At 33.6% G+C, this 15,053-nt stretch overlaps 1 protein-coding gene across 2 annotated transcripts in view; it reads left to right on the top strand.

Moving 5' to 3' along the window:
* The first annotated feature begins 1,008 nt into the window (after positions 1-1,008).
* The window catches only part of LOC106883410 (uncharacterized), a 59,598-nt gene continuing 45,553 nt past the window's right edge, over positions 1,009-15,053 (top strand). For both annotated transcript variants that reach the window (XM_014934403.3, XM_014934402.3), the window contains exons 1-4: positions 1,009-1,149; positions 2,473-2,526; positions 8,347-8,452; positions 9,041-9,192. In XM_014934403.3, coding sequence (XP_014789889.1) covers positions 1,056-1,149; positions 2,473-2,526; positions 8,347-8,452; positions 9,041-9,192 — 406 coding nt within the window. In that variant the 5' untranslated portion in view covers positions 1,009-1,055. The remainder of the gene's footprint in view (positions 1,150-2,472; positions 2,527-8,346; positions 8,453-9,040; positions 9,193-15,053) is intronic.

Genomic DNA, 15,053 nt, shown 5'->3' with positions numbered 1-15,053 from the left:
ACACACACACACACACACATATATATATATATATATATATATATATCTATATATACACACACATATATATATATATATATATATATACACACTTCACTGTAATCTTTGGCTATGCGACACCAAAAATCAACGATAAGAAAGGCACTTACGAATTCATCGGCCAATTGTTAATTATTAATTCTATTATTAATTGACGATTCCCTGCCCTTATTCTTGTATATATCATCATCATCATCATCGTTTAACGTCCGCTTTCCATGCTAGCATGGGTTGGACGATTTGACTGAGGACTGGTGAAACCGGATGGCAACACCAGGCTCCAGTCTAATTTGGCATATATATATATAGAGAGAGAGAGAGACAGAGAGTAAGTTTGAGAAAATAGACAATTGTTAGCATATATTCTTTTCAAGAAAATACGCTAGGTTAGTGGTGTCAAACCAGTTGACTTGTGAAAGTGGTCTTGATGGAAGGTTCTACTTCTGGTATATGAGAAAATTTGGATGTCCTTGTCACTTACCCATAGCTGTTTTTCAGCTCAATGATCTTTTATTTCACTCAATTTTGAAAGTACAAAACCAACAGTTGGTTTATTAACAGTAGAAATGGCAATAAACTTGCTGGTAGCTCATGAATTTCAGAAAATTTCAGTGGCTTCTTTCAGTTTCGGACTGCCAAATCTAGAAATCCACTCAAAGTTTTAATCTTTCTGGGGCTTTTGTAGAAGACATTTGCCCAAGATGTCACACAGTGGGACAGAATGCAAAATCATGTGGTTGGGAAATGGACTTCTTAACCACACAATTATACCTGAAGACGTGCAATAAATAATCTGATATCCAGTGAAAGATGAAAGTTATTTGTTTTCCCCAGGGCATTGAAAACCAAGATTGTTATGTCTCCACAACATTTGTCAATAATTAGGCACTAAATGAAAAGAAGAGAAAAATTATTCTCCTTTTTCAAAACTATTTAAGAATAATATTAATGAAATATAATGGTATTTTCTTGCTGATACATTCTTTCATATAGAGACAGAATATCCTGCTCAAGACATGAAAAAACCATCAAAAACAAAGAAAGAAGGAAAAGAAGATTCAAAAGAAAACAAAAGTTTGAAGAGGAAATTGACTGCTCAAGATGCTGATGGTATGTTTACATTGCAGTAACCGTCTACATAATGTTTACAATGAAAACTTGTAAGATTTACATATTAGGTGAGATGTCTGAAATTTCTGATATCTATTGTTACATAGTTGCCAACTTAGACAAAAATGACTGAAATATCTGGTACCATACTGCGCCTGAGAAAACTCATGCCTTACAACGGAGTTGATATCCTAAAACCACATCACTAAATGCTTGGATGCGCAATGCTCTGCCTCGCCTCCATTCTCACTGACCCGTCAAGCTCCCTACACATCTCATTCCCAAACACTTGTCACCTCATCTCTTACCTTCAATTTCTACAGTTACCTCTATCCTATCTAACCATCTCACATTATGAAATTTCCCTCTCTGTCACCTTGCCCACTCTCAGTTTAATCCTTTATATCACTTCACCTATATTCACTACCCCATTGTACCTTGAGGGTATGTTCTAACATATCCACCACCACCTCTCTCTCTCTCTCTCTCTCTCTCTCTCTCTCTCTCTCTCCATCTCTAATTTCCTTTGTCCCCCTCTCCTTTCTTTTCCAACTGAGGTGTCTTTGTATCTCTTCTAAAAGACACCTATTTCTATTCCTCTACATTCTTTTAACTTCTCATCCACTGGTACAAAAATTGCATCCCTCAATACTACTCCCTTAGTTAAGGAGACTTTGTTTTGCATGTTAGTTGGTGATCTCACCAGTGCTGGTGCCGCAAAAAAGCATCCAGTATATTCTTTTAAGTGGTTGTCACTACAAAGGGCATCCACTACAAAGGACATCCAGCCATGCCAAAACACACAATGAAGCTTGGCTGACGTCTCCATCTTGTCAAACCATTCATCCATACCAGCAATAGAGAATGGGCATTAAATGATGATGAAAGATAATGATGTAGATAGACCTGATGTAAGATTGTCTCTTCAGCTAAATATATCCAAACATTATTCTGTGGTTTGATGTTTGTCCATTTCAGGTTACCAGTAAATTTTCTAAATTGAAGTAAGGTGATGAATAAATGAAGATATTGCTGATATTAAAAATTATCATTTTGGTTTTTCATCATTAAAATTGCTGCACAGAACATTGCCCTTGTCTTAGTCTTCTGTTCTCTTGTGACTAAGATCTTGAGAGCGAAAGTTTTCTCTTGCCATAGATTATCTTCCACTATCAGCTAAAGACATTTCTTAACTATCACAATCACTATCTTCCAATCACAGTCTTATCTTCACTTTCAGAATCTACTTTTTATTAATTATTGTTATTTTTGAATGATGTGAATTTGAAATTTATTTTAATTTGTTCTCTATTGTTCATTTAGAAAATGTCTCTATAGAAACATCCAGTAAGGCTAAAAAGAAAAGACCGTCTAAAGGCAAGTTTCATTATTTATATATATATATATAAATATATATATATATATATATATATATATATATATCAAAACAGAAGACTAGCAAAATTTGATATACTTTTAATTCCATGTTACATATATTGCATTACAGGAGAGGAGTTAGAAAGATATACATGTAGGGAAAACATATAAAGAATCTCTTTGTGTAATTTTTCAGACAAAGATTAAAAAATAATATTACTTTTGAATCTTTATCTGAAGGTTAACCCTTTCGTTACCAAACCGCCCAAAGCCGCCCGAAAATAATTTTGGTTCATGTAACCAAGCCGCCCAAAACCGCCCGTAATCACCTATTCATATTTAAATGAGAATATCTGAGCAAATCTCGTTAGTACATTCGTGAAAACACGTGATTATTTGTGTAAACAGTTCAGCTATAGTTTTGTACGACGATCAACACGTTTTTTTAATTTTGTGAATTTTGGGAGATTTTTTTCCAAATTTGTTCCTGTTGTGTTTTCAAAATTTGTAATCCTGACAAAAAAATGGATACGAATTTTATTCTGTCAAGCAGCGAGTCAGAATTCGAAGGATTTTCCGTTGAAAACCTTGATAAATCTAACTCTGTAACCGAATAAAAAAAAAGCACGTGGTATTTGATAATGAATCTGAGGTTTCATTTTCCGAAAATGAAAGCAGTGAATCCGAGAGCTCCGATGATAGCGATAAAGAGAATGAATTAGTACCTGAATGGAGTGAAAATTTAAAAACTCCTTCTTTCAGTGATTTTTCTGAAGAAACTGGACCAAGTCACAGTCTTACCCAGGAGAGTAAAGCTTTAGACTATTTCTTTTTGCTTTTTCCGATGTGCCTATTTGAATTGATTACGGCGGAAACAAACCGTTACGCTAAATGTAAACAAAGCGTAAAAAAGGATAGTTTGAGGTTTCCCATAAACTTGAATGAAATTAAAGCATATTTTGCAATAAATATTATCATGGGCATTAGAAAGTTACCTAGAATAACAAATTACTGGAGTAGTGATGAACCCTTTGGAGACGAATATGTCTCAAGTATAATGACGAGGATACGGTTTTTAAAATTGACTCAATATCTACATGTAAGAGACACGAGCAGTACACCAGTACGTGGAAAACCAGACTTTGATCCCTTATTTAAAATAAGACCCCTCATTGACTGTGTTCAAAGCACATATAAAACAGTTTATAGATAAGGATATGGTGGGCTATAAAGGCCGAGTGCGTTTTCAACAGTATATGCCAGGAAAGCGCACAAAATGGGGGATCAAAGTTTGGAAAAGATTTGTGAATCAAATACTGGGTACTGCTCTGGATTTTAATTTTATACTGGCAAAAGAGACAGTAATAAATCCAGTAATATGCACAACTCTTCTATAATAATATTTTGTTGTATACCCAATTGAATATTAGCTAATAACCCATTTTCTATAGCGATGTTTGAACAAAAATTTAAATAATTTTATATTTTGTTGAATTTACCTGTATTTACCTGTAATTAAAGTCACTTTGTGACAAAAATTTTGGTATAGAATTGGTTGAGAACCTTTCGTTAATTTATCTTCCAAAAATCACATTAATATGTTGATAAATAAAAAAGTTAGAGTTGTTTAACGAAACCAGCCTAAATTTATGATTATGTTAGAAATTAATTGAAACACATAAGGGGTGTAATTTGGTTAGAAATATGGTAACGAAAGGGTTAACATATATAAATATATATATATGTACACACATATAAAGCATTGAATGCAAGTTATGATAGATCAAACTAAAAATAAGTAAACAAATATTTCAGAAGAAAGAAAGTTAAAGATAGAAATTGTTTACTGTGTCATTAAATGAATTTTGCATTTTAGACAATCATAGTTTCTGAATAGAATAATCATAGAGTATATATTGGATGGGTTTTTATGTGTCTGTGTCAACTTCGATTTTCATACTTTTTGGGTTGATACCAATTGAGCACTGAAGTTAATGGAATCAACTAGACATCTCGCCCAAAATTGCAGACCTTGTGCCTATAGCAGAATTATTATATTTGGGTACTACTATCTAAAATGCAAAGTTTGCCTCTTGAAATCTCTATATCTATTTTTTGTGTGATTACTTATTTTTATTTTGACTTGTCTCCACATACTATACGTGTATGTAAGTGGGGAAAGTGTGTGTGTGTGTGTGTGCATCCATATTTTGTTTTGAAACACCCGCTCCAATGTCCAGACAGAATCTAAAACTATATTAAAAGAACTGATAACAAAAAAAAAAAAAAGAACAGTTTGAAAGTTGCTTTTAAGTGAGAAACTCAGTCCCATTATCAGGGACCCTGTATGTATATGTGTGTGTGTGTATATATATATAGATAGATTCAAAATTGAATGTGGTACTTGCGTTTAGGCACCGGAATATAGTATGGTATTATCCAAAACAATTCCAAAAGCAAGGTGATCAAAAATTAAAAAAAAGCAACATGGATTTTAAAGGTTATTGCGGTACGCACGTTTCATACTACTCCATTTATTTAAGTAATGCGAGCATTACATTAAATTAAATGCAAAATGTAGAGCAATCTTCAGCTGCACAAGAATATTCTTCCTAGAATTAATTACTAGCCTGCTAGCCTTGGCTATGTCAAGATGGATTTTTATGTATTCTTCTTCCCACTTAGATTTTAAATGTTGCCACAATAGTAATATGTCTATTCTGCTGTAATTTTTTATATTCTTGTGAAGCTGAAGATTGCTCTACATTTTGCTTTTAATGTAATACTTGCATTACTTAAATAAATGGAGTAGCATGAAACGTGCGTACTGCAATAACCTTTAAAATCCGTGTTGCTTTTTTTTGATATATATATATATCGTTGCTATTATGTTTAAACTGTCGTATGTCCAAATTTGGCCAAATGCATTTTTCTTTTCAGCATTTGGTTCTTTTGGTCAAACTATTGTATTTGCAGATGCTGAGATATCAAAATTTGTCAAAGTGTAGTACAGCCGTTTTGCTATGGAATGGTGAAACTATTTTTTTCATTTTCTGAAAAGCAACATATTGTAGACCATTCTTTCATAATAGCAACAATATATATATATATATATATATATATACGAAGATGTACTTGCATAACAAGTGACCTGATCTGAGATCGTGTGCTGGAACGAAAACAATTGCAGCGTGGAAGGTGTTTATAAGCCATTTAAAATAACACACAAAAGCCGTCAGATTCACTTCAACATTTAAATTTAATTTGTCAAAATATTTTCGTCGCTTTGAGACCGCGACCTGTTCACTGACAAAATTGTGCTGCATCTGAGAAAGTAACAGTTAGTTCATGATATATGTATGTATGTGAGTGCACGTATGTACTTATGAATGTACGTGAGTAATAGGGTAAGTTTGTAGACGTGTTTGTGTGTGTGTGTGTACATATGTATATACATGTGAACGTATGTTTATGTACTGATATGTGCATCAGTTCAAGTTGTATACATGACTGTTACTTTGTTGAAGGTTGTATATACACACACATATACATATGCATCTACACATGTGTAAACACACACACACGTGTGTGTGTGCGTTTGTCCCTCTCACCACCGTCTAACGGTGAATGGATACAATGTCTTAGATACATATATGCACATATATAACCTTGCTTATACATATATACAAGTACACACAATCATATTGACACTCATACACACTCACAAATATACGTATAATCTTAAAGTATACACACATATACGCTTATCCATCACTACACCTATACATATATACACATATATACACAAACATACATATATACAAATATATATGACACTAATACAAGGATAACGGTTAAAATTCAAATATGCATTTTTTTAATATTGTTATTTTATTATAACTTTTTTTTTTACACACATAAACATACTACACATAGATGTATCTACACATACTCATACGCACATGCATGCACACACTAATATAGTCATATACACAACGCACAACACATACACACACGTACATCTGCACATACGTACATACATATCAAACTATATACGCTTATATGGTTGTGTGTTATTTTAAATGGCTTATAAACACCTTCCACACTGCAATATATATATATATATATATATATATATATATATATATATATATATATAAAAGAAGAAAAAGAAAGCACTGTGTTAAATTGATTTGGTTAACTATATGAAATGATCATACACCAATAAATGCAAGTAGAATAAATATCCTAGGTAATTCCTCATGTACGACAAATAGATCCAAATATTGTTTAGAAGAATTTGAAGAAATTCAGAGTATAAGCCCCCCCCCCCCCCCCAAATCTGAATGAAGAAAATCATATCTTTAATTGGTGACTCCACCATACAGTACCAACAATCATTTCTGTTGTATCAACATATTTGGATACAGAAGGTATTGGTTAAAGTTATTATGTCTGAAAATTCTCCCTATTTCTCCATTTGTTATTTGAATTAGGGAGTCTCTCAACTCAAAATCTATAAACAAGAATAAAATCGATAGTGTGACTTGTGAAGTTAATTCTAATGATTTTTCTGAAATAGATTTTGATACTTTAAGTAAAAGTAATTCTGACTGATAATACAGTTAACACCTAGTTTTAATATTAATTATGAAACAAGTAATAATCCTATCCTAAGACCTAATTCTGAGAGGCGGACTAGTAATAATTCTTTTAACCATGATTACCAAATACAAGTGAATAAATGCCTGTGTGATAGTAAAAACAAAATCTGTCCTTTAGAAAATCACTGTTCAAAGAAAAATAGTGTATCAATATACCAGTGTAAAGTAATAATAGGTGATCATAAGTATTATTACATAGGTTCCTCTGCTACTATTTGGAAATCCAGATTTTATAATCATTCTCATTCGTTTAAATACAGAAGAAAGGGTAATTCTACAAATCTTAGTAAATGCATTTAGGATTTAAAAAAGAACATGATATAAAGTGATCTATTATTAGTTATTTACCATTGTACAAAACTGGTAATTTTAAATGTAATCTTTGCCTTGAGGAAATGTATTATATAATTACTTATAAATTATTAAGTTATGGTGGTACTTTTACATTAAAATATTGTCACACATTTAGAAAAGCATTTAGATATTTCAATTCTTGATTACAATTGCTTTTTCTAAAAATGTTTATCAAATTTAATAAACAGATAACTAATTGTTGTGACACAGAATCTCTCTCTCTCTTTTTAACTGTCACAATGTAGAATTCATATATTTATTTTGTATTCTTTTGTTATCATTTTGGATTACCTTGATTACATGTTAACATGAATGTTCAGATGTAATTTAATTTGACTAATATTTTCTGTATCTAAATATTTTGATACAACAGAAACAACTATTAGTATTGTATGGTGGAATCACCAATTAAAGCTGTGATTTTCTCCATTTGTATTTTTGTTATATATACATAGATAAATAATTTAAAATTGATCACTGGAAGAAAGATTGCCAGAATCATCTAATCATTTTAGTGGAAGACAGTTATCAGAAAAGTCATTAATTTTTTTTTTAAACATTCACTACTATACTGAAGATTTTCTGTTTCTACTATACATATGTGCATAAAGTTTAAATCAAAAACACAGACACATACACACATGTATGTATGTGTGTGCGTGTTTGTTTTAAACTTTTTGTAAAAACTATTGGAGATCTGTAAATGTTAACTACTTGTTCCTTTCATTCACAATAGTTTTATTGTTTTACTTATTTTATTATTAAAGTTCTAATTTAATTATTCATATATGTGTTTATTTAGGTATTTTGTTTATTGAGAGTCTTCCAGAGTCTGTTGCAGCCAGTAGCATAAAAACTTTGTTCAGTGAAAATAAAATTAAATTAAAGAAACATAAGACGCTAAAGTCGTAAGTAACTTTAAATTTTGTGTTTATTTATCTTCATTTGTGTGTGTGTATGTGCGCATATCAAACTTGGCACACTTTTGATGCTGCTATCCAGTTTGACACCATCTTATGTTCCTTGAATGCCTTTACTGGCATTTGCTCAGTTGCAAACATTCACTCCACCACATGATGCTTGAGTGCATTTAGTGGCATCTGCTCTGTTGCAGACATTCACTGTAAGTCTTCTGGAAGTATTTACAATCTTCTAATGGAGTACCACCATCTACTCTTCACTGAAATTGAACTATTTTCTCTCTTCCTTCCCAAAGTTCCTGGAGAGTAGAAAAGGGAATGCACTCTTGCAGAATTAACAAATTTTGAACTTTTTTGTGCCTCATTTATTGCATCGCCTCTTTCTACAACACTGAACAATAGTTTCCATTGTTGCTATTACATGAATGGTTACCATCAAAAAGAAAAATTGTTCCTTCAAAATACTAGATCTAACTACATTTAAATATCTAAATTTGAAAAACAAATGTTGATATAGAGGAGTAGATGAGGAAATTGCAGAAGTTAGAAAACTGAATGACATCATCTTCTTTTCAGTGGAGCTGCCATTGTACAACTTAAAGACTGGTCTGAAATTGGAAAGGCAGTGTCTTTGTTATCAGAAAACTTTTTAGGTAAAGCAATATGTATAAACTCTTTAAAAGATGACCAATGTGATATTGATCATTGCATAAACCAAAGTGATCAGGGTAAGACCAAATTTTAATATTTGTTTTATTCCTTGTTATTGAGCTTAAGAAATGTTTTCAGTAATTCTGATGTTTTTAGTTTGTGGGTGTGTATTTATAGGTATATATATCATCACCATTTAACATCTATCTTTCCGTGTTGGCATGGGTTACATGGTTTGATAAAAACTAGCATGCCAAAGAATTGCACCAGGCTCCACTGTCTGCTTTGATGGACAATGATGAACAATGGTGGAGTGAGGTGGGTGTTAAGAAGAGATTCATCAGAGATAGATTGTATGCAGGGGCATAAGTGTAAACGACATGTCTTTAGGCCTCATCTTTTGCTTAGAGGCACAGTAAATTGCCAATCATCTCTGTCATTTGTCATCTTGGAGAGACTCAACATCCAGACATCATTCTTCACCACTTCATCTTACATCTTCCTGGATCTCCCTCTTCCACAGGTTCCATCCACATTTAGCAATTGGCACTTCTTTATGCAACTGTCCAGATATATCTGTATCATATGACCAAATCAGCAGTCTTCTCTCTTGCACATGACATCTAATTCCTCTGATAATCAGTTTTTCTCAATATATTTGCACTTTGTTGTATACACACACTGATGTTGCACATCTAGCAGAACATGCTAATTTCGTTTCTTTGAAGCTTTAGCATATACTTTGCATTCTCAGCCCACATTTCACTAGTATGTAGTACAGCTATTAGTACTCAAGCATCATACAATCTGCCCTTCACTCTGAGGGAGTGACCTTTTGTCATTGCACATCTGATACACACACTAAGTTCACTTTCTCTGTTAATCTTCTTCTGATTCCACTTTTCTTCATATGTGTCCATATTTTTCACTGGGTACACCATATGGAATTTTTACTTACAGTTTTTCTACTATAAGATGTAGATGTAATGTGCAAGAGAGAAGACTGCTGTTTAGGTCATGTGATACACATATATATATATAAGCTATTTTCCTGAAGGGATTTGTGGTTTATCTGTTTTCTTACTAGAACTTTGGATTTTGCTAAGTTGACTTTTAAGGCCCTTTATGTGTTGATTTTATTTCCATACCTGGAATTTTGTTTCTAATTCTACTACAGTTTCAGCTATATGAAGAAGGTCATCATTATGGAGAAGCTCTCATGAACAGTCAGTCTTAATCCTTCATCATTAAACTGCCCATATCAAGCCCAAACATTCTAGGTTTTATGCTCAAACCAGCCAGATTTTGTCTCTAACACCTATGGTACAATGTCATTCAAACATATAGTCACATCGTTGAAACCTTGAAGCTGTGAGATAATGCATATCGATTCAAAACAATTTAAATAAAGAAGCATTAAGTTTGACAGTAATCAATACTAAAAGGTTTAACTTCTCTGTTATGGCTTAGAAGACAACGATAAACTGGAAGGGACTGAGAACCAAGCCTCGGTGAACTTATACTTACACACTAAATTTGTTGCTGTTGAGGGAGCAAGGGATCTCATCAAAGGCTTTCTCCAAGTTGACAAATGCCAAGTACAATGATTTATATTTGGTTAGCTACTTCTGAAATTGCCTTAGAATGAAAGTATCAGTAATTCTTCTCTCTGGCAGAAAACCAAACTGCATATTATCTAGGTTAAATCTCTTCCTAATTAGTTGAACTATAACTCTTTCTGTAACTTTCATGATTTGGTCAAGTAATTTGATATGCATGTAATAACAGGAATCTCTCACTTACTGTAGTAATGCATTCCTGAAAATCTTGCTGTAGCACGAAATTAATTTTCCTATCCATTTTCATATTAAGTCGGATTGAGTTCCTACAGACTTTTTCGAAACGAGACTTTTCCAAAAGCAAGCACAAGAAAACAACAGAGAACAAGCAATATGATCACCTTCATGCATGAAAATAAGAAATTCTAATGGTTCAGTTACAGTTAGTGATTCTGCTGAGATGTTTACAATATCTGGCAGAGTGGGATATGGCTGAGTCACTCGTATAGTTAATTAGGATATCCACAAGGAAATCATATCCAATGACTGGTATAGCAGCATTATAGTCAACTGCGACAAAGGTAAAGGTAATACTTTAAACAGAAATAATTACAAAGGTATCAAATTGCTGGACCAAGTGGTGATAGTTGCAGAGGGGGTCCTAGCTCAAATAATTAGGAAGAGAGTAAGCCAAGATGAGATGCAGTTTGGTTTTCTGCCAGAGAGAAGCACAACTTGTACTACCTTCCTAGTAAGGCAATTGCAAGAGAAGCATTTGGCCAAACATAGACCGTAGTACATGGCTTTTGTTGACATGGAGAAAGCCTTTGACAGGGTGTCTCAATTCCTTATCTGGTGGTCAATCCAGAGATTAGGGATAAAGCGGTTGGTGTGAGCTATAAAAGCCACATACAAGGATGTTGTCAGTAAGATGAAGGTTGGCAATGAAAATAGCAATGAATTTAGTGTACAAGTAGGAGTTTACTAAGGATTGCTTCTCAGCCCCCTCCAGGCCAAAAACAGAAATTTAAGATTGGCTGCCCTTGGGAGCACCTCTATGCTGTAGAGCTTGTTCTTTTATTTGAATGACAACCTGAACTAGAGAGGGGTCTGGAATCAGAGGGCTTTGGTGTTAATTTAGCAAAGACCAAAGTCCTAATAGGTAGGAAAATAGATAAATCACAAATTCCCTGTTTGTTATGTAGAAAGAGTATTAGTAAAAACTCCATATGATGTACGTAGTGCAAGCTATGGACACACGAGGTGCAGCAGTATCATAGGAATGTTAACAGAGAAAGTAGTCTTTGTGTGTAGCAGATGTGCAGGTACAATAAACACTAAGAATTTACAGAATTTACCTTCCTCAAATGTACAGAGAGATCCTTAGAAGTAGTAGATAGTTTGTCATGAATACAATGCAGCTTCATACTTTTCCAATAATTATTTAAAGTTGAAGGCTTTATTTCATCCCAAGATTCAACTCTATTACACACAGTATCCATTACATTGAATTTCTTCCAGAAATCTCTTAACTGTAGGTTTATTATCCCTGTCAATTGCTTTCATAAGTTGTTTGAAAGTTCTCATAATATGCCTTGAAGTTAGCTATCACACCTTCATCTATTCGCAGGAGCAAAGAAGTTGTGTTCTTGGAGATATATTCAACTCACATTATCAGAAAAGTCATCTTAAGTTTGCTGGGTAGTTCTGTGCATTGTCTGAAAAAAAAATGTATAAAGCTTATGCTTTGTTGCAAATATTGTGTCTTACACTGTCCCTTCCACTATACCTTTTTAAAATGTTTACAAATGTTCCCAAAAAAGTTTGTAAACCACTCTTTGACAAAGCTCCTAGACAAGGCTCCATACCTTGAATTTTCAGAGTGATGCACATGTAGGGGCTTGAATTCCATATTACCAGCATCATTTCCTCCCAAAAGAAGTGTCACATGAGTTTTAGAAGCTCTAAACCCTGGTGTTAATTTTTCTTAAGAAATAAAAGTTCTAGTGGGCATGCACTTCCAGAAAAGTGCAGTTTCATCAACATTGTATACTTGCTTTGATGTGTAACTCCCCTCAGCAATCATTTTCTTCAACTGCTCAGGATAATTAGTAGCAGTCTCTGGATCGACATTTGCAGTTTAACCAGTCATTTTTATATTGTACAAATTCATGTGCTTCTTAGACCTTTCAAACCAGCCTTTATTAACCAAAAAGGATTTTTCATTAGAAGTTCCACCTTTTTTTGACAAATCATCATATAAACTTGAATTACTGTTGTGTTTATCAGCATATTACACTGATTCTGATTCTCAATCCATACACTAAAAAGTTGTTCCATTCTAAGCATCATATTAGATCTATGAAAAAGAAAGGTCTGGACAGTTAACAGAGTAGCTTCTTGAACACTTATAATTTTCTTTCTGTTGTATTGTTGTCACTGCAAGATGCTGCAAGATTTAATGATTTGGCAATATAGCTTAGTTTTACTTCCGCATCAAGTCTTTCTAAAAGATCCAGTTTAATATCCAGTGTAATCCTTTTAGAGTTCCTTTTTACACTACTGCCTTCAGTTCTGCTTGATCACTTCTTTCCAGATATCTTAAATTGAAAGCAAATCCAAGAGCAGCAGCGATTAATTATCCACAACAATTAGTGGTGATGATCTGAATTGTCTTGGTTTAGATGTTTGTGACGGTGTGTGGATATTGTTGGTGTTATATTGTTCTTGCTAATTGTATTGTTGCAACTGTGTAGTTCCAAGTCAATCCTCATAGGCCTAAGATCAAAAACATTTCCTTCAACTTTTAAAATACACTAGGATACCACATTATATATTTTTATCTGAAATGGATTTGCTTATCTACTTCATACTATATATTACTGTTGTTATTGGTGGTTGTTTTCCTGTTGATGATAGAAACACACACACACTCACACACATATATATATACTCACATTATGTACATCATATATTCGTGTGTGTGTGTGTATGTGACGGGATTATAGTTTTTCAAATTGTTTACTATATTCTTTGATATTAACTGAAATGCAGGTGGCCACTGAGATAAGAAGGAAGTGTAATCTTAAATTGTTAATAATTTAAAACTATGCAATATGTGTTTCCATAAGTTACAGGCTGCGTCCTTAAATTAATGATCACTCTATGCAGTTTTGCTGAGTGTGATATCTCTTAAGAGGGATATCAGTTTTCAGTGGCTGAAAGAGACCTAGTGATGTGATTAATGCTTTGATGAAAAACTGTATTGGCATGTTTGGAGTCATGGGGGTACTGATGATAGATAATGGAGGAGAGTTCAACTCTGAGGAAATGCAGGAGATTGCTTCAATCCTAAATATGTATTTGAACCATGGCTGAAATGAGTCCGTTTCAGAATGGTTTGTGTGAACATGTCCATGCCATCACTGATATGATGTAGAAACTAGCAGCAGACAATTCACAAGTGGACGCTATTGGCTTAGGCCAGCATAGCAAAGAAGTCATTACAAATGTTGAATGGTTTCAGTAACCACCCGTTGGTATTCAGCAAGAATCCAAATGTACCAAATATAATGCAAGCAGAGTTACTAGCTTTAGAGGGAAGCACAACCAGTGAAACCTTTAAACATCTGAATGCTCTGCATGAGGCACGAAAGGCATTCATACAAACAGAAGCTAGTGAAAGGATTAGGCAGGCTTTGAAGTCAAAAGTGAGAGCAGCAGAACAGATATATGAAAATGGTGATAAGAAGGAAGTGTAATCTTAAATTGTTAATAATTTAAAACTATGCAATATGTGTTTCCATAAGTTACAGGCTGCGTCCTTAAATTAATGAGCAGTGGTTTTTCAGGATGGTAAAGTCCTGTTTGTTAGACATGGTAGTGTATTTGTCAGAGTGTCACCTAACACACTCTGCAAAGTAGGTGGAGTGTCATCTAACAGACTGTGCAAAGTAGGTGGAGTGTCATCTAACAGATTATGCAAAGTAGGTGGATATACCAAAGAAGGCTACCCAGAGGTAGAAAACAATGACAATGATACAAACTCTGCAAGCAGCCAGCTAAGCATTTCAAAAGATCAACTGAATGTGTCAGAAAAAGGTGTAGATACTTCACAGGACCATAAAAGTGATGATGGTACTAAAAATGATGATGATGATGGAAGACATCCACACTGCGAAAAAACAGAAGAATATCAGAGTGAATCAATGGATCCAATATAAATTGCCAGAGTCTCAGGAATGGACAGATGCTACCATATTAAGCAGAGCAGGCAAAGCATCAGGAAGAAATAAAACGTGGCATAGTGTTCGCAATGAAGTCAATAATGAAAAAACTTGATTTAGACTGTGTAGAATAGAAAAGTTTGAACACACTGG

Source organism: Octopus bimaculoides, chromosome 7 (genome assembly GCF_046866305.1).
Source record: "Octopus bimaculoides isolate indiv1 chromosome 7, ASM4686630v1, whole genome shotgun sequence".
Taxonomy (NCBI): domain Eukaryota; kingdom Metazoa; phylum Mollusca; class Cephalopoda; order Octopoda; family Octopodidae; genus Octopus; species Octopus bimaculoides.
This window is presented reverse-complemented; position numbering and strand designations above follow the sequence as displayed.